The sequence below is a fragment of the Haplochromis burtoni genome, unplaced genomic scaffold, assembly GCF_018398535.1.
Source record: "Haplochromis burtoni strain Fernald_Lab_line unplaced genomic scaffold, NCSU_Asbu1 Contig_79, whole genome shotgun sequence".
Lineage (NCBI taxonomy): Eukaryota > Metazoa > Chordata > Actinopteri > Cichliformes > Cichlidae > Haplochromis > Haplochromis burtoni.
The window spans coordinates 2,132,685-2,153,931 of NW_024582440.1; the positions used below are offsets into that span (position 1 = coordinate 2,132,685).

Consider the following 21,247-nt stretch of genomic DNA (forward strand, 5'->3'; position numbering starts at 1 on the left):
GTGTGTGTGTGTGTGTGTGTGTGTGTGTGTGTGTGTGTGTGTGTGTGTGTGTGTGTGTGTGTGTTCACATTCCTAAGCTGGTGGCAGAGCCTTTCATGTCCTGCAGTCCAGAGCTCTGTGAACCAGGAATAACATCCTCTGAGGAATTCAGTCTCTAACATACAATTTAGCCGGAGCACACTTTAATATCAAACAGTGTTATACTGGATGCTTATAAGATACCCACTCAGATATTTGCAAACTCAAGCCCTACCAATTTGTTAGCAGGCTAATATTATCCTTGGATATGAGCTATTTTCTGATTTATCAGCATTCATAACAGAAGACAATGACAGTTAAAAACGATGAAACAATGTTATGCGTGTTGATGTTGCATAGTTTATCCTCCAGAGGGCACACCGCAGCTTCCCTCGAGGTGTTTGGAACAAAGACAACAACTATAACAAATGTTAGCAAAAGTTATTTATGTTTCACATGTGTGAAAGAGAAAGTACCAAGATATCAGAATGTCCAATTCTTAAATCACTAAATTCCGGTATTGGTCTGACAGATCGATTTATCAGTCAGGCAAAATGCACAAAATGAAGAAATAAATGGCCAGATATAGTATAGTTCCACCTATCTTGCAGCTATGTGTCTCTTTATTCTTACATGTCATTAGTGGATTACACTAGAGCCATTGTTGGACAATACTTCTTCATTTTAAGCCCTCACTTAACATGATCTTGTCATCAAACCATAAATCATGAAATTCTGACGACACTCAGAAAGAGATTTTCTTTTCACCATGTCTTTTGGAATAAAATGTTTGAATTAATAGGCTCTGATGAATGAACAAAACTCACAGTAAAAATATACTTTAAATAAAGTATAAATACAGATAATATAGATAAATATTATAATGTGGAAATGCTGGTTGAAGCCTTATAGCAGACAAACTGCTGTAAGCCAAACTGCCCTTGAATATACTGTATTGTAAAACTGCAAACTCACTCAAAACACAATTTTCGGGATAAAGCTGTCACCATGAAATTCCGCTTGACATTAAAGCAATTATTGTGTGGATTACGAGCTGCTTGAAATTGTTACATTTTAAATATGCAAACAAAGCAACAAGCTAGTTTGCATAAATGTCACTAAAATTCGAAAGAACATGAAAAATGTTGCAGTGTGATTTTACAGCCATAATGCCGGCTCGTTGCCAACACGAGCCCCACAGTCTATGCTCCCATCCATGTGCTTTCAAGGACGGAGGCTGTGTGAGAAGGACAGGACAGCAGTGTGATGCCTCACTTTCAGGCACCATGAGAGGTGCTTGTTGTGGCTCTGTCATTATAGTTACAGTTATCGTAAACTTACACACACATGCGCACACACACACACACACACATTCTCTCACCGGTGTAGAGTTACATCCTGCCACTGCAGTTTGCACTCTGTGAAGGGCAAGAGCAGCCTTCGTGAACTCCACAAACATGCACAAACACACACACTACTCATTACTCCTTGAGATTTTTAACTACATGAACCACTGGGAAGAGCACAGATTATTTAAAATTATGCCGGACACTCCTCTGGAGCAGTTTATTTACTCTGAGTATGAAGATTAATATTAATACAGCTGTGTTTGATGCTTTCCTCTAGAACCGTTATACACTTTCATCTGCAAAAACAGAGCAGCTGGGACAGATTGTGTGTGTGTGTGTGTGTGTGTGTGTGGTCTCTGGAGTATCAGTGTGCTAGTTTGTGTGTTTTCAGAAAAAGACTCAGTGTATAGTAGGAGTGCATAAATAAAAATAATCAGTCAGTCTTAGTGTAACGCACTGGCTGGTTAGGAATTACTTTCTTTAGAATTTGAATTTAAAAAATAGGGTTAATGTTAATTTTTGTTTTATAAATGTGATAAAATTGTGATGTAAATTGTCCTTTCCCTTTGCGGGACAGACTGGTAAGTAATGTACTCTATGCAGAATCTGTGTAGATGTATTTACAACCCGTGTCCGTTGTTTGCAGTGATATTGTGCATTGTGTAAGTAAGAGGCTTCCTTCTGGGCAAGCCAAGAGATTAAGGGGGGCAGGGTGAAGGTGAAGATGGAAAGACTCAAGCCACGCACTATGACTGAATGATGAGGACAGCAGGAGAGCGAGACAGAGCTGACACAAGTGCTTTAAACAGAGGCAGAAGAGAGGAGGTGGCAGAAAAAATGAGGATAGGAGGAGGAGGAGGAAGAGAATGAGGTGATGAGGAAGGTGGTGATGAAAAAGGATGGATGAATCTTCCCAGAGTGACTTTGTGCCTGATATCTGTATAACAAATGGGGAAGAGCAGTGTGAATACAAGTGCTTAATTTCTGCGTGAAATGATATAACAGCATCCTGCGTTAAGCTGTTATGACCCAGAAAAATGTTTGCTGTTTCAAGTTTACTATGTACAAATGTATTTTCTGTAGGAGACAGACAGGGTTACTCCATCTGATTGTTTCAGTTTGTTGGACAGATATCCAACTGATCATATTGGATTGGTGCTTTTGTGGTTAAAAACAGAAAGCTCACATTTTTACATATTGCTCAAAAATTTAAAGGAACACTTAGAAAACACATCAGCTCTCAATGGGAAAAAAAACATCATGCTGGATATCTGTACTGATGTGGGCCAGGTAATGTGTTAGGAACAAAAGGGCAATGCCTCATTTGGTGGAAATTAAAACAATCACCCTGCAGAAGGCTGAATTCAAAAACAACTCAAAAACCAATGATGCAGCAGCCTAGTTCATTTTGCCAAGATTTCATTGCAGCAACACAAAATGATACTGTGTAGTTTGTACCAAACAGATGATGGATGGTGTTCTGCGGGACCAGCTCCTGAACAGTCTGAGGTCCAACTTGGTGGCGTCAAATGGACCAAAATATAATGTTGCAGATTTAGGTCAGATGATTGTGGGGGCCAATCAATGGCATCAATTCCTTCATCCTCCAGGAAATGCCTGCATGCTCTCACAGGACCAGCATAGGGTCTGACAATGAGTCCAAGGATTTCATACTAATAACTAATTGAATTGAATTGAATTGATATACCTTTATTAGTCCCACAAGGGGAAATTTCATGGCAGTCAGGGTGCCGTTGCATAGCCTGTTGAAGAGACGACCCATCACCCACTGACCCAACACCAAACTGATCGGGCTGCACAATGTAATAGGCAACTGAATGTTGTCCACGGCTTCTCCAGACCCTTTTCACATGTGCTCAGGGTGAACCTGCTCTCATCTGTGAAAATCACAGAGAGCTAGTGTTGGACATGACAACTTTGGTATTCTATGGCAAATTCCAGTTGGGCTCCACAGTGCCCAGGAGTCCTGTTTTTGATTGTTTTGTTAGAGACATTCATGTCAGTGACCTGCTGGAGGTCATTTTGCAGTGCTCTGGCAAAGCTCATCCTGTTTGTCCTTGCACAATGGTCCTACTGATGGAGTAAGGAACTTCCACGGCCCTGTCCAGCTCTGCTAGAGTAACTGCCTGTTTGCTGGAATCTCCTCCATGTGCTTGAGATTGTGCTGGGAGAATCAGCAAATCTTCTGGCAATGGTATGTACTGATGTGCCATCCTGGAGGACTTGGACTACCTGTGCAACCTCTGTAGGGTCCAGGTATTGCCTTTTTGTCATAAACGGGCTGTGTGGAGGCAGATGAGGACCCAAACGCAAAACTCACAGAGACAAAAAGCTAAACTCAAAATCACTGCTTTATTGCAGGTTTCACAAAGAAACAAAACTAAACTGGGAACGCTAACTGAGGACCGAGGGAACACAGAAGGGCACACAGGTTCGGGGAGGAGACACGCACATAAATACACAGAGGGTTAACGAGGGAAGTGGGAGCACACGGGAAACACAGCTGATACAGATAATCATAACGAGACACGGCAGGAGTAAACACAACACTGACGGGAGACTGTCAAAGTAAAACAGGAAGTACGCAGAGGTGCAGACAGGAGGAGAGAGAGAGAACAGACATAACGGGCTGGGGAAAACATTGAATGAAACACAAGGAGGGGAAACGAGGGCTCACAGATACACAGAGGGGCACACAGGGACATGTTAACAGAACAACCTAGGAACCACGGCATAAATAAAGAACAAAATACAAAACACGTGAAAACTAAGAATGCTGGGCCAATATGGCCCAGGATCATGACACTTTTGCTATCAGTAGTGACACTTTGCATAACCAAATGCAAAACTAGAGAAAATAAACAGTCAGAAAGGATGATTTTGGGGGGGGGGGGGAATGTCAGTGGCCTCCACTTGTAAAACCATTCCTGTTTTAGTGGTTTTCTCATTGTTGCCCTTCTAGTTAATTTAATTAACACCAAAGCAGCTAAAACTGATAAACAACCCCATCTGTTACTTAAATAACCAGAGCAATATTGCAGAAGTTGAACTGACTTGATGCAATACTCTGATTAAAAAGTGTTCCTTTAATTGTTTTGAGCATTGCACAGGAAGCTTTGTTGTTTTCCTGTTTTTAGGGCAAGCTAAATGTGCCAGCTGCTGGCATAAACCAGTATGAGAGTGGTACTGGTCATGTCATTTAACTGTCAACAAACAAGTATATTTTGCTAGGCACCAGAACGCAGTTGTATTATATTATGTTTAATGCTTTGCTTGGTTTGCACAAGTCTTTCCATGTGTTTGTTAATGCTTTGTTATCATGTGCTTTATTAGTGGTATAAATTGAAATTTTAATTGGAATTGATTGCAGTAACAAAATAAAGGCTAAGTCTGAATTTACCATTGTTTTGTGAGACTTGTGGACGAAACGACAACTATCATTGTAATGTTCTTTGTTTGGTGTCTGTATACACTGGGAAGGCTTAAATCCACCCTACACACCAAACCCATAACCTTTGTATAGATAATACATGTGTTCATTTGTTATTCATGATTGTGCATAGAGGTGGTGCCTTCTGCTCCATGTTACTGAATGTTAGGGTGTAAAATGGCCGCTCTCCATCGAGGGAAGTTTCAGCTGAGATTAGCTACGGTTGAGGGGGGAAAAAACAGGGAAGACTGGAAAGAGGAGAGAAAGAGAGAAGAAGTGTAGAAGAAAAAAAAGAGGATGAGATCCTGTGCAGAGAGAAGCTAGAGTGGATTGAGTGTGAAAGAAGCAATCAGGTGCAGTTAGACAGCCGCAAAACGAGAAAGGGTGAAGGAGAAGAAACGAAGGAGAGAAAAAGCTGTGAGAGGCTGTCAGATAAAAAAAAAAGTCAGAGGTCTAGCACTTCTGTGGATTCTGCTGCAGAAAATATGCTTTCAAATGTGTTGGGTTTCGAGTGTTTTTGACTGTGCTGCTTGCTGATGTTTGTGTGTCGAGTTGTTTCTGTGTTTTTGTCTCTGACAATAAATCCCAGGTTCTGCCAATACCGGCTCCCACTGATGTCAAGGAGTAGTTATCAACATGCAGCATATTTTACTGGTGGTTGGAACTCTTGTTTTCCTGCATCTCCTTCTTCTCACTTCTGCAAAAGAACTACATGTGCACATGGTAACTTTTTTTTCCCTCTTTGAAAACTTTTGGCTGCTCCAAAGCTGTTCATGGAATCCTGAAATACCCATTTGACCTGTTTCTGTGTGAAAGTTTGTACGTGTTTGGTTTGCTACTAGTTTGTCTGAATACCTTGTGATGCCAGTAGGGGTCTCTGCCTCTCCACGTCACTCACCCGGCCACCAGTGGTGTCCGCTGCGTTTGGCTACTCAAAGAGGCTGAGGCACAAGCCTGCAGTAAGCTCTTGTCAGTTACCGTCGGAAGTCACCAAAAATCATTAAAGGATGTTTTGATGTGTGGAGACTTGTCTGTCTCACTGAGTCATCTTCTGTTCTCTCTTTCTCTTCTGCAAACCCCTGTTTCCTTGACAACCAGGTGCAAGCAAGTAGACCTGTAGACAGGAACCATTTTCACATCTTCTTCTACATTTATGCGATGCCACTCCCAGGGATTGGGATTTTAAATGAGTTTTATTATACATTTTTAGTGACTAAACATGAATGTGAGAGATGAAGAACAAGAGGAGAAGATGAGAATTAATGAGCACACAAAGTGTAATGAAATTTAAATGAAAATAGCAACATAGTCATTACATACAACGTAACCATAGTACCACTCAGCTGCAATGCTTGTGTGAACCAGTTTTAGCAATTGTGAATGACTGTATAATTTGAAATAAAATTACCTTAAGTGGGCAGTTTATTTTTCTATATACAAAGAAACTGACTCCAGTCCACAGTAGCAGTGAATATTCTTGTATCTTACCTGTTTACAAAGCAATACAGATGCATACATAAATGTTAAGATATGAATTTAATGGTTCGATAAGCTTAAACATGTTACTCTGGGGTGCTGTTATAGCTCGCTGGGTTGAGCAGGCAACCCATGCGCTGCAGGGTTATTACAGCTCAGGGCCATTTGCTGCATGCCTTCCTCTTGCACACTCTCCCATCTTTCCTCTCCAGAATTAACTGTCATAATAAAAGCTAAAGAAGGAAAAAAAATTAAAAAAAAAAACACTATTCACAGATGCTTAATGTACATACAGTTCTGTGAAAAAAGTATTTACCCAGTTCCTGATTTCTTCTTTTTTTTTTTTTTTAAATCATCAGACAACCCAAGTAAATACAGAAATGCAGTTTTTAAATGATAATTTCATTTATCAATGGAAAAAAAAACTATCCTGAAAACTTCAGCTAGCTCTATGTGAAAAAGTAAGATTTCACTCACCCCTAAATGGGGACAGTCTTAGTATAGTAAGCCATATTATTTGTCTAAAAAATATCATAAAAAAATCTTCTACACAAGTTTTGAATAAGTTTTGTAAGAATTCCATCTACTTTCATACAAAATCCACCATTTCCAGAGGTTCAAAAAATAATCGGAGAGTTGACTAACAAGCAGTTTCATGGCCAGGTGAGGCCTGTTTCCTTGGTATTTAATGACAAATGAAGCAGATGTAATAAGTTGATTCAAAGCCTTGAATATGTATTTTATAACATTTCAGGGTTAGATGTCAGTGCAAATGAGTAAGACCATTACACTCAAAACCACCAACATTGCCCAATCAAAAAACTGGTTCATTCTTAAGAAGAAGAAATTCACAACAAAAGCCCTGAAAAACCACAGAAGAGTGCATGAATTATTTCCATGCATAAGAAAAACTTCACAATATCAGACCAAGTCAAGAATACTCTTGAGGAGGTAGCCATACTATTGTATGCTATCATCATGTGTTCATGAATGGAAATACAGAGAACTTTAAAAAAAGGCACAAACCAGTGGTTACACTCACATCATCTGTCAAACATGGCAGTGGCACTGTTATTGATAATATGGCAGAAAGTGTGAATGAGAGATCCTTCAAAATGCTGCAAAACTGACTGGAGATCAGTTGTACTGTAGCTTTTAAGTCCTCAGTGTCAAGGTCAGTCCCCTGATCTCAAGCCATTACAGCGTGCGTTTCATCTATTAAATACAAAGCTGAAGGCAGAGAGAGACTCAAGCAGTAATAAAGGAGGGAAATGAGTTTAGGAATTACGTATAAATAAATTACATAATAGTATTTCCTAACCTTGCTGCAGCTATGCTTCAAAACTGGTCTTTACAAACCAATTGATGCTGGTTATGTCTATGTTTTCTACACAGTGAATTGTGTTTTGACGTGACATCTTCATATTGGCACTGTGAACATTTCCAGTAATAGTGGTATAGTCGTAACCATAGCGTCCCAAGCTGTTAGCTGTGTTCAACTGCCAAGAATCATGTGGCTCCACTAATTAGGGGTCACGTGATCTGTTTAATTTGGTAAGTTTTAGTGATTATTGGAATTGTAAAATTATTATCACGACTCAGTTTATCCACAGAAAAATAAAAACAAACTAGCTTTGTGATCATAAAGCAGATTTAACAATCTGTATAAATCACCAGAGGGGCTTTCAGACCAGCCAAGTGCATGCACTGTGCTATTATACCGGGAGAGAAGGGACAAAGCAGGCTATCATTTATAAATAGAAAGATTCGGCACACGCAATGTCACGCTGGAGGAAAATGGGTCTGTTGAATTTGTGTTGAGTAAGCAGTGACTGGAGTTTTTTTTTTATTAGGAGGAAATAGAGCGTTTAATTTCATGCTAATTCTCAGCATTACAGCCAAATGTGATTTAAAAACTCCCTCTGCACTAAGTGCCAGAACTTTCATGTCTGCGTGCATGTGTATATGTGTGTGAGTAAGCACAACAGAACAGGTAGCCAGAGCCCCAAGTCCTCGTCTAAACCCTGCCCCTTCCTTCCTCTGTCAGCTGATGCGCTACGAGCTGCTCTCTCTCCTCCCTCCTTCATCTTTCTTGTCTCATTCTGTCTTTATCGCTGACCAAATATCGTACTCTCTTTTCCTCAGCCTGCCCCTGTTTATCCATCTCTCTACCCTCACTTTTTCTATTGCTCTCCCGCTCCCTGTTTTTGTATTCTTCTTTCCTGCTGTGTCTCATCCCAGGCTGTAATAATATCAGACTGACTAGTGGAGTGCTGTTGTCCGAGCGACTGGCAGAGGGAGCAGTACAGGAGTTTTATTTAGCCCTGCTGCACTCTTTGTGGACCAGGATTCTGAGGAATTATCCCTCCGTTCCACCATCCTCACCCCCTTTACCTACTACTCCTCATCCTCTTCCTGTCTCTCATTTTAAGGGGTGTCCATTTGAAGGCTCTGATATGTTTAGCATTCACCATGAACCCTACAGTCAAGATCCACCTTCAGAATGGGACCCACTTTAACACCTACATGTACCAGGTAGGGACTCGGCATTCATGCAGTGTTTGGATATTTCCAGTGAAGGATTGCCTTCAGCTCAAATAGCTCACTCTGCGGTCTCCACATGTCCTTGCCTGAGTATTGATTTCAGTGCTGATGGCTCTTTTCTAGGTCTGAGATATGGCCTTCTCTCCACCTCCTCTTCCTCCCTCCTCCTCCTTCCTTTTCACCACTATGCCTCAATCACTCTGCAAAGAATGATTAATGTCTTGCAGTAAAGCAAATTGCATATTCGTTTAGAAATGTGGGTACACTGTCACCAACAGAGCCTTTCACTGGTTCATGTGGTTAGTAGCACGTTTTCAACTTCCATTGTTTGTGAATATAATAGAGATAGATATCTGTCATACACTGATTATGAACTCTCTCTTTTTCTGTGACTGCTGTGCATGCTTGACTTGCCTTATGCTTGTTACGGCACGCGTGCAAGAGACAGACTCTACTGATGCGCAACAAAAACTCTTTGTGCTTCTCCTTTCAACCGAGCAGAGGAAGTATTCCCCTCTTATCCTTCCTCTCTTTCTTTTGTCCCCTTTTCTGGCACAGGTTTTGTTTTGCTTTGATGAAGAAAACTCTGATACATGAATGGATGCTATTCTGGGTTTAGGCCTTCAATGGCACGGAGGAGGAGGAGAGAAAGTTGGGAAACTTGGAGGGATTTGACACCTATTTGCACGCTGAATGTGATATTCTGAAACACGGAGACATGCCCGATGTGCCAGCTATGCCATCTTGTGCAATACAATACACCGTGCCATTTTTGTGCTCTGAAGTCTTGCTGTTTTAAAACTTTTGATATGCATATTTTTACAGCAGACTTTCTCCTAGGTTTTATTTAAAACCCTGAAAAAATAATTTAAACTATTTTCACTTTGATTTTTATCAGTGTTTTAGAAAACTACATATCTGGGGAAGTTTTGTCCTTTTATTTCTAAGGTGCTTCGCCTGGACTTTAACATATTTCTGTAAAAATCCAGGTAAGCTTGTACATGAATTCTTTAAGAGTAGTCCTGAATACTATAAATGGTGTAAATGGTGATGCCTTTGAAGACAATAATATCAACAGAAAGCTAGGTAGGTGTAGGGACTTATGGGAATGTAAATATTTAGGATCAAAATGTTAATTTAGAAGTTTTATTTATTTCAGTTCATTCAACTTTGATTGGAGTGGACGTGTAATATGGAATCTGGCAACTTATACTAAGGTTTAATACTGGTCAACGAAAAGGACCAAGACTCCTGTAGACCTCTGGCTAGATTTAATTTGGTGGGAAAAAAACTACAACATTTCTGTAATTGTACAATTTAACTACAAATACATGGACAGGAGCATAAACTAAAAGCTCATTATCTAGATAGAGGGCGATCGTGGCTCAAGAGTTGGGAGTTCGCCTTGTAATCGGAAGGTTGCCGGTTCGAGCCCCGGCTTGGACAGTCTTGGTCGTTGTGTCCTTGGGCAAGACACTTCACCCGTTGCCTACTGGTGGTGGTCAGAGGGCCCGGTGGCGCCAGTGTCCGGCAGCCTCGCCTCTGTCAGTGCGCCCCAGGGTGGCTGTGGCTACAATGTAGCTTGCCATCACCAGTGTGTGAATGTGTGCGTGAATGGGTGGATGACTGGATATGTAAAGCGCTTTGGGGTCCTTAGGGACTAGTAAAAGCGCTATATAAATACAGGCCATTTACCATTTAGATCACCATCAGAGCATTAAAATAGTGTGATGGCAGCCAAACAGTTAACAGTATTAAGCTTCAAAGCTTGTATTCTACAATAATAGAGAGAAAACCCCAACAGTTAAAAGACCCCCTTTGACCAAGCACTTGCCGATAATGAGAGAAAAAACTCCCTTTTAACAGGAAGAAACCTCCGGCTCAGAACCAGGCTCAGGGAGGAGCAGCCATCTGCCGTGACTGGTTGGGGGTGTTCAGAGGAAGACAGGACCAAAGACACAATGTGGAAGAGAGCCAGACATTAATTCATTCATTCATTTCTTAGAGTTAGAAACTGTAAAACAACAATTTAACTTTGTCAAACTTATCCGCCAGTACTTTAACAGGGAAAACAGTGTAGGCTGAATTATGAGCAATTCAGCCTACGCTGGTGCAGTGGGACAGATGTATTTTAATACATGGCTGGGGCAGATGTATTAAAACACATCTGTCCCAGCCATCAGGGTTCGTATTGTTGTTTAGTTTCCACACTGTGCCTTCTGTAGGAAAACTTTCGGAAAAGTTTTTGGTTATACTCGTGCCTCCAGAGCATCAGTCTGAGCTGGGATCTGTCAAGAGCTGCAGTCAGCTGCTGCTGCTGCATCCTTCCCCAGTCTCAAGTGCTGTCACGCCATCATACAGAAGGAAAACCTCTCAGCGGCTTTGTGCATGTTTGTGTTGTAGTGTGTGCAACAGAATGTATCTGCATTCATTTGATGAAACATTTCATGCAAAGTTTGTCTGCTGCTCAAACACTTTCCTAATGAGCTGTTGCCGTGGCGTTGGCAGCAGTGTGAGAGGTGGCGTCATGGCAACAGATTACTCACTGGCTACTTTAGAGCCAACACCCCAGCTAGGTGTTTTTTCGTCATGGCTCTTGTGTAGGTTCGCGCTTTTGTGTCTATATGTATGTCTGTGTGTGTGTCTGTGTGTGTGCGTGCTGATTAAGATTTGCCAGAGGAAGGTCGAGTCCACCTTTCGGCTGTTTGCCACTTCGCTCTTCCTCTCTCTGCAGTGGTGAAGAGTTACAGAGCTGTGATATCTGAATCTCTCCAGGGACTCACTCATTCTCCAGTCTCTGACCCTGCATTCATCTTTGCTGTGGCATCCCTTGGTGAATTACCAAGATTTACATCACAGTTGGTGTAGACAGTTGTCTTTCGATGTGTGCATGTGAAAGGAATTTAGTCAGTAGGCATAATCTCTGATATTGTATTGTAGCTTGCTTTTCTTTGCCTCTCCACAGCAAATGAACAGTTCTGTGGTTTAAATCTAAAAAGATTTAGCCTCACCAGTGCATTATCATGAGTGTGCATTGTATAACTTTATGCAGAAAAAACACTTGATATCTTGGTGTATTTGCAACAGCTGTTCAGCTAGACTTTAGTGAACTCTGTAGGCAGAACTGAACTTTTTCACTGCTATTGCTCATCCACAGACAGAAAAGTGGGTAAACCAAAACTATTTATAGTCATAATGGTGACAGAGAGCTGAATACTGCTGCTCACTTATTGTCGCTTTTGTCTTTACCCTAGCTTTAACAACTCTTCTTGATATAGCTGATCAGCTTACATCATACCATTTAAAAGGTTGCAAACAATAAAATTAAAGAAAATATGAAAAACAACATAAAAATACAATTAATTTAGGATTCAAGATTAAAGAAGATACAAGAAGCAAATTAATTAAAGCAATTGAAAACAGAAGCTAAATAATTTGCAAAAACAAATTTATCGAGGAATTCATTGTTAGGGTGCACTGTGTAGAAATCGGGGTGGTTGGAGAAAAAGAAAAACTAACCACCAGTCATCTAAGTGCAGTATGAACGTACAGTAAAACGCACTGGACCAAGTTTAATATTACCCATAGCACTAGTGTAGCATAGAAGTGATGTACATTGGCAGTTCTCCAATGAGGGCCTTATGTCTGTCAAATCCCTTGGCCACAGAGACCATGCAACTTTTTCATATAAGATGCCTTGATGAGTACAATAAACATCACCATAGAATAAACCTAATGACATAATGATAAACAGTGTCCAAGTTGATGTTTAGAATGTGTTTTGTAGAGATGTAAAATATATTCACGCTGCTGATGTGCGAGATCATAAATTAGCATAAATGATATCATGTAACACAACCCTGTCCTGTGAATCATGTGAATATGATGTGATGTGCGAATGTTTACAGCTTCACTCGCTTTCCTGTCTTGCTTAGTCACAAGTGTCCCTTGTTTCCTTTCCTTCCACCTGCTGATGCTTAGAGAGGAAATGCTTGACCTCAGCGCGTTCAAGCTCTGGCAAGTGTCCATTCATGTTTGCTTTGGCTTCACTCTCCTGTCTTGTAAATCCTGTCACACATTTTAGAAGTACAACTGATCAGTTTATAAATCCATTCTAAGGACACAACGTCCTGGAGTATCAAGTGAGATAGTTTACATTTCTGTAAATTTTTGACTCTCGTTAACAAATCCCAGTTTGCCAACGAGCTGTGGAGACACTGATGAGAATTTCTGCACGTAAAAAAAAGAGTTGGAAAAGTCACAGTGTAGTGGGTTAGTGCCAAATTGCCAGATTTTCACTGTTAGCATCACCGTGGTTCATTTATGTTTGTGGGCTCCTATATCAACAAGCATACTGTTAAGTGATATTACCAGAAGATAAATGAATTACTCCTACTGTAGTCCAGGACATGTTGATACTGTTTCAGTAGATTCTAAGATGTAAAAATTCAATTTAAATCTCTTAAATCTTGGATGAAGTTATATAAGGACATAACACTGTCAAAGCAGATTAAGAGGAAATTCTGTGTTTTCTTTGACTATGATTGACTGTGGCAGTATGATAGTGTGGTACATGATGGTGCACTGTCATCTCACAGCAAAAAGGTCCAAGGTCTGAATCCACTGTCTGACTGGAGCCTCTCTGTGTGGTGTTTGCATGTTTTCCCTGTCTCTTCTTGGGTTCCCTTTAGACACTCTGGCTTCCTCCCAAAGTCCAAAGACATGCATGTTAACTTAATTGCTGATTCTGAATTGGCCGTAGGTGTGAGTGGTTTTCTGTGTTAGCCCTGTGACAGGCTGTACCCTGCCTCTTTCCCTTTGACAGCTGGGATTTGCTCCAGGCCCTCTGCAACCCTTAATTGGATAAGCATAAGAAAATGGACAGATGGATGGATTGAATATGATTGCTGTATTAATTTATTAAGGATCACAGTCAGAGAAGGTGCCATGCTGGGTATTTTCACAGTGATTACATCAATAAGAATAGAAATTAAAAGGTCTATTTCATTACTTTCCAATCTCTTATACAAGTAACTGGGAAATTTAAAAGCCAAAGATCAGCCTTTGGAGAAAGTCTTGGATTCCCTTTATGTGGTGCAGAATACTAGAAAGCAGTATTCCCATGGTGTTGAGTGTATAAAGAGTTATAGTCAGTGCTGAGATTTGGTCTGATGAGCAGTACTTTTAACTTTAAGAGCAGACATGAAATACTGCATAGTTCACTGGGATACATTTAGAAGAATTAAATAACAAAAGAAGAAGGAAGGGCTCTTTCTACTGCTGCATCTGGAATGAAGAGTAGTGTGATGTAGTGTTGACAAGGTGTTAAGGTGCGAAGGGCCAGTATCTGTCATGATCAGGTCCTCTGAACTCAGTCAGTTTTCTCACACAGCAGAAAATAACTGGCAACGTGAAATATAACCACGTCAGTTCTGATGACCACCTCCTAAACCCCCCTCCCACACACACACACACACACACACACACACACACACATTATTCACCAATAAATTCCACAATCTCACAACGCTTTACCTTTAATGCTGAGACAATGACCAACCAGCAAAGTGAGCTCTACTGTTATTTTGACATTGACTGTATCCTCCATATCTGTTATCATGGATGCGAGAGATGTGAATGAGCAGCTGAGGGGGCGGCCTCAGATATGGTTCAGGTGTGTGGTGTAGGTCGAGTCCCCATAGTACCGACCTCTATGCACGCTGCACACGTACAACGAAAACACAAAAATACACTCACACACAAGTAGAAAAGGATAACCGCAGCCACAATAAGTCTTATACAGCTTTTTTGCATTGCATGTGTGTGTGTGTGTGTGTGTGTGGTGGGGGCTCTTTTAGCCATTTTTTTTTATCTGACTCCACTCCAATCTTTTGCCTTCTCCTTCTCTGCACACACACACACACACATATACACACAGCATTTTTTTCATCCTTTAATCCCAAACTGCTTAAGGAAGGGAAAGGGAGAAATCCCTTTACAATGTCTGGGCTCAGCAGTGTTTGGTAACCACTTGCTATCTCACATTGTGGTTGGAGGCAGCCGTGTTCCTCCAGACACCCGGAGTCTTCTCTCTCGGCTCTGTACAATATGCACCCTGACAGATGTCAAAGTTTTCGTCAGCATGTATTGTGCCGTTGTTTCGGAAACGTTAACCTTTTCTTTTTTCTTTGGGTTTTGAGTGGTGAAGGTTATATAGTGCGTTTGGTTTTGAAAAAGAGCACAAAGCCAAAGGCAGTAACGGCAGTTAAAAGGAAGTCATTCAGCAGATAATGTGTTATATGTTACATGTAACAGGTGTTTTTTATATACTTTATAAATACTCCAAGTCATGCATCCGTATCTTTCCTTCATGACGGTGCATGTTTCTCTCATTTGCATTTTCTATGTGTGTGTTTGCTGTTGTCTTTTTTACATGTTGAGATTGGGAGAGAGATGAAGGGATGAAGAGATGAACTAGAAAACGCAAGAGGTTGCCTGTTGAGCCTTTTTTGTCATGATTGAAAGAGAGAGCGAGCTCTAACATCTGTTGGCGGATTTGGGCCGAGCACATGTCTATTGATGCACCCCTGTGGACCCTGTGGAATAAGGGAAAGTAAAATGAACAAGCTGACCCATTTTCCCCTTTCCTCTTGTCACTCGTTTCCTCTCTCGATCTTATTCATTCGCTCCCCTCTGCTCCAAAGTCGTTTTTTTTTATTATTATTATAATTTTTTTTATATATTTTTCTGCTTGCAGCACACCAGACAGGATAAATGGAAATGCAGAGATCAATATGTTTATTTATATATGGTGTGTGGGTTTGTTTTAATGTATTATTTAGATAATCATTTGCAACTCAGCTGGGTCATTATAGAAGAGAATCTGCCTTTCCTGCTGGATGTAATGTTGTTTTTTTATTAAAAAAGTTTTTCTATCTCATCTGTATGCTGGAGTCAGATGACAGAATAAATGTTAAAAGCACCAAGCAAAATTAAGAGACGCATCTTTTTTTTTTCTCATGACATTCAAATTACTAATCCATGCAGACATGTGTTAAATATCACAAACGTGTGGCACAGTGGTAGACACTGGCAGAAAGAGCAGCATCATTAGTGTAAAGCTAAAGGTAAGACTGAAATGTGGGGCTAATTAAAAGTACTGAGAGCAGTGTGGGTCATCCCCCTACATCAGCTACTGACATCATTAGCCTCTTCAAAGTTTACAGTAACAGAACTCAGATACAATTTCACTTCCCCACTAAGATGCATTAACCTCTTGATTAAAATTGAAATCAAACTTACAGGAGAAACAGTCCATCCATCATGCACATTAGTGGGCATAACGTAATTTTTTATCCCTATTATATTTCTCTGTGAAAAGGCTGCATGAACGTGTAAGCTGTTCACACCGAGATTTTATGATTTTTACAAGATATCAAACATTGTTGAAAATGCAATGCATGATATCTTTATTTATATTTAGTAGTTCATTCTCTCTCATATAAATGTTTTTATCTTATAATGCTAGTATAATATTGCAGAGGGTCTCTAGAGATTCTTCAGTAGTGATAATTTATCAGCACATCTGCTTTGCTGGTGAAGGCCAGTGCAAATGGGGCATGTCTTGGAACATATTTTCACACCTGTCAGTGTATTGCCACTGTGGTGCCAGTTTCATGTAGGGCTGCAGTTGTGGAACATTTCCATTCTAACTTTAAAAAACACATCTCCTAGTCAGGGCTGGTGTTTAGGTCATCTGTGCAAAACGTGAGACCAGGAGTGCGGTGTCGTAGCTGCAGCAAGCTTCAGGAAAAAGCATATGTATGTAAGTGGATGTGTGTGTGTGTGTTGGACAAGCAGAGAGACCGTAAGCCGCTGGGTATTGGTTTGGACTACAGCCGAGCTCACAGGAAATGCCAACAAAGCACCAAGTGACATTCAGACAACATGGACAAAACAAACGCACACACACTCGTGCACACACAGATGCACAGACTTCGGTGAACAAACAGCTATCCAATTTTTGTTCCAGTGTGATCGATCGGGGAAAAATATTAAAAATCAACTTCCAGCAGGAGATGTGTGTGCCACCGACTGGTTCTCTGATGTAGAGTGTAGCAGCAGCACTCTTAGTACCTCATCTAATCGAGTACATCTGATCGATTGCAGACAGAATAACAGAAAATCACATAGGAAAGTGGATTAGATGTGGGGCTGTGAGACCAGGAAGCACCCTCTGACATAAGGATTGACTTCACATAGGTTACATTAACCATTAATAACACTAGTGGGGTGAGTGGCTATAGCTCAAGTGGTAGAGCAGGTCAGCTACTAATCGGAAGATTGGTCTGTGTGAATGAAATGTCTGTGAATGGTAGATAGAAGCATTTACATAGAGCATAGAAATAAATGCTTGTGTGAATGAGGCAAGTTGTGTAAAGTGCTTTGAGTGCCCAGTTAGAGTAGAAAAGCATTATATAAGAACCAGTCAATTACCATTCACCACTAGTGCAAAAAAAGCCATGTGGTGACACATCACCTTTCCTTCCACTGATCAAAAGATTACAGTGAGAAGCCTTTCTTGATTTATCTGAGTTTAACAGGATGTGGACCATCTCTCAAACCAGTGCATGTGAAGACGTGACAGTATCAGAATTAGCATGGATGTTTTATGTATTATGTATATGTTATTATTATGTATTATGGTTGTAAGGAAGTAGGATGAGCTGCATTGTGTTAACTCATATTCAGATTCACATACTGATAAAGTACATTGTGAGGTACAGATAGGCCAACAACTACTTTTGTGTAACGTCTACACAAACCTTTTTACTGCTGTCATTTAAAGCACTTGTTTGCCCCCAAAATGAAGCATTGTATGGTCAGGTGAAACTCCATTAAAGTTTATGTACTATAAAAGAATCAAACTTACGGCAGAAAACCGCAGTTCTATGGCAGCCATCTCCCAAACTATTAAAGGTAATGGAGCTATCAATTTACGGCGCCAAAAGAGCATAAAATGTCCATCAAATTTATAAAGTGTGGGACATTTGCGGTTGCTTAGAAAGGGAGCGCTGATATCTCTAGTAGATTTGGAGACTTCTGTGGCAGTAGGAACAGAGAAGAACACTTTTTGTATTAAAATTTTAACTTTCAAATGTGCATACACACACTAACATGTTAACAAGCCAGTAAGCTTAGCCAGTTAGCTTAGCTGAACAATAAAGACTGAAAATTGTTTTAAAAAGCCATGCTCTATCCAAAATTAAGAGCAATAAAACATTTTTTAAAAATTAAAATCTTTATCCTTTAAGCTCAGGTCCTCTACCAGTGGCCTGCTAGCTTGAGGGTCCTGTATAGTATCTTTGCTGTTCCTTGGACTCCGCTCTTCTGGAGATTTCAGATGTCAGTCCTGGGATCTGCTGGAGCCACTCCCAGCCCTTGGTCATTCTTGAGCTTCTTGTGTTCCTTCTTCCTGATACAGGAAGAAGCTACATCTATCGCTACGGCCATCTTCCTCTATGACTGTTAGCTGTAACTTTTTAAAGCTATCATATCAGGCTTTGCTTGACAAGAAATGAAAAGCATGTTTCCCAAAATTCCTAATGATTGTTCGAAACTATGTTTAAGCCTATTTTATGCATCGCTCCTCATAGCAACTGTGTTATTGTCTGTGCTATGTTACTCATAGTACAAGCGGCCTAAATGTACAAAATGGCTGAATATAAGAAGTCTTAAAGAAACTGAGTGGATCGCCCAGAAACCAAGCATCAAGGCACTCATTGTTCAAGGTTTTCAAATGCAGCATTAAAGGACATTCAGTGCTTGCAAGTAGAGCAGGGCGATATGTCCAAAAATATTTATCACGATATACATTTGAAAATTTGCGATAACAATATAACTGACGATATAATTGACACTAGACAAAATACTTTACAACTCCACAACTTTATTAGTGCAAAAAAAACCCATCAATGTATTTTCACTTAAACAAGCAGCTTTTTTATGTGCATTAAAGTTATATAAAAAATTAACAGTGCAAATGCAAATTCCTTGCTGACAGTTTAACCAAAAGGCATTTCCAGTGGAAATTGGCCGACATATCCTCAGCATAACCATGTATAATATCCACAAAACTTAAAAAGAGGTTATACACACACAATACGGTAATATTATGTTGAAGCACAGTACGTATCACTCCGTACTGAAACATTTGACAGATTTTCGAGCGCCGTGTACGACATAAAATCGTTTCGAGGTCAGTAAACACAACCAGAATTCATACATAAGGCACACGGGATTATAAGGGGCACTGTTGATTTTCAGAAAAATCAAAGGATTGATTTTAAGTGTGCGTAATAACGACGGCCCGCTACCAAAAATAGTGCTTTGTTGTGCATCTGACAGATGAAAGCCAAACCAGTTCCACACCACTGAAGTTCCAGAATTTTTACAAACCAATTCTGGTTCATCCGTTTCATTCAATGACCCACTTTCACTCTTCTTATTCTGCGTCGCTGCCATGTGCGTATGTAAACAAAGGCACTGCGCATGTTTTACCCATATCTATCGCGATATTTCATTTTCTTATCAGCCCAACATTACACTGGTATTACTTGCACTTGCAAGTGCGTAAAAGCTTCAGTGAAGTGTATAGCCTTCTGTCAGTAACTGAGGTCGGTGTGTTATAAATGACAGCTGGAGGTGTTCTCATCATTGTCAGTTCTATCACTTATAGAAATGACAATTGCAAGAACTGAGAGACTTTTTCACTGAGGAACAAACTTGTTGTTTCATGAGAAGTTCGTAATCTTATCTGTAGTAGCACTGACGTGACCAAACCAACAATACAGCAATGTAAGGGCCAGAAAATTACCCAGACACTGAGGTAGGCAGAGTGGCACAGCTCACATTTTGTTTATTCAACTCAGATAGTGCTGTTTTTGTACCTAGTGAGTCATGGAATTTCCAGCCTCTTAGACAACCTCTTATCGCAGATGCACAGAAAAAATTTTCCCAGACATCATCTCTCACACAAGAACACTTTTCTTTTTGGAGAAGCCACCCTAGACTGCCCATTATTTAAGTGTTCCCTGACATCCCCTGCTGATAATGTGTTCCTCTTGTTTGTGCTTGTGTCTGGCCACCAAACAGCTCAGCCACATGCATACACTCTTTAACTACGAGACTGCAGCTGGATTCGTGCTCAGTTAAACAAACGCACTCAGCCATTACCTCGATCAGTGATATAGTATTAACCTCTGTATGGGTGTTGTGTGTGTATTTGTTGTGTAGGAGTTTGCCACCCTCACAAAGGAGCTGAACATATGCCGCGAGCAGCTGCTGGAGAAAGAGGAGGAAATATCTGAGCTGAAAGCAGAAAGGAACAACACCAGGGTATGTGTGTCTATGTGTGTGCGCGTGTGTGTCTTTGAGGGCGTGCGTGTGTTTGACGCTGATGAAAACAAACAATGTTTCTAGAATTAGTATTCTCTTTGGTCATGCATACATTGGTGTGTGTGTGTTCGTGCTGTAGCTGCTGTTGGAGCACCTGGAGTGTCTGGTGTCTCGTCACGAACGTAGTCTGAGAATGACAGTGGTAAAAAGACAGGCACCCCCACCATCTGGAGTCTCCAGCGAGGTGGAGGTCCTCAAAGCTCTGAAGTCGCTCTTTGAACACCACAAGGCTCTGGATGAAAAGGTGGACTCTCTCGCTCGTTCTCACACACACACACACATATTGCATGACAGAGGTTAGTTCTGACAAGTAAATGACAAATCTAGAAACTTGAGGACACAATATCTTAACAGTTTCTTGCTTCAAATGTGTCTTTTAACAGAATTTTTGCCTTTTTTTCACTGTTTCTTAGTTATTGACGAACCTCTGTTTAGGATAAAAACAGACAGTGGCTGAAGTCATGAGACTTTATTAAGAGAAAACAGCATTGGCAACAGAATTGTACAACAAATGGATGCAGATGAAAAAAATAATCTGACTCTATATTAATCTCCTAAAACCTGAACTTTTCCACAGCATGCCTGTTTAATTTCTCTTTGATATTTGGGCTGATTGGGACCCGATGAATGTAAAAACAAAGAATCACCGGTTTGTTTGTTTTTTACACAATTTTTGTTTCTAAGAAAAATGAGAGCCACATATGAAGACATTCGTTTTAAATTTTGATAAAACAGAGGCAGTATAATGTCCTTGTAAGTGGATATCTGTCACGGTCTGGGGGCCAGACCGTGGGGGGTGTTGGAGAGAGGGCCCAAACGCAGGACTTAGAGGAATGAACAGTGGGTTTATTTACAGTGAGGTAAATGTACACCACACAATAATTCTCCAAAGTGCTCCCTCGACTCCCGTGACGTGTCTTCTCCCAAGTGCTGGTATCCCGTGCTCTCTGCC

At 40.6% G+C, this 21,247-nt stretch overlaps 1 protein-coding gene across 8 annotated transcripts in view; it reads left to right on the forward strand.

Moving 5' to 3' along the window:
- The window catches only part of ppfia4 (PTPRF interacting protein alpha 4), a 77,113-nt gene that overhangs the window by 24,180 nt on the left and 31,686 nt on the right, over nucleotides 1-21,247 (forward strand). For 7 of the 8 annotated variants that reach the window (XR_006054541.1, XM_042222084.1, XM_042222085.1 and 4 more), the window contains exons 3-4: nucleotides 20,134-20,235; nucleotides 20,375-20,539. Coding sequence is in view for 7 of the 8 variants with exons in the window: in XM_042222084.1 (XP_042078018.1) it covers nucleotides 20,134-20,235; nucleotides 20,375-20,539 (267 nt within the window). In the remaining variant the exon portion in view is untranslated. Of the gene's footprint in view, nucleotides 1-6,653; nucleotides 8,830-20,133; nucleotides 20,236-20,374; nucleotides 20,540-21,247 lie in introns of those variants that run through there. The other variant, XM_014334349.2, reaches the window with a different exon arrangement.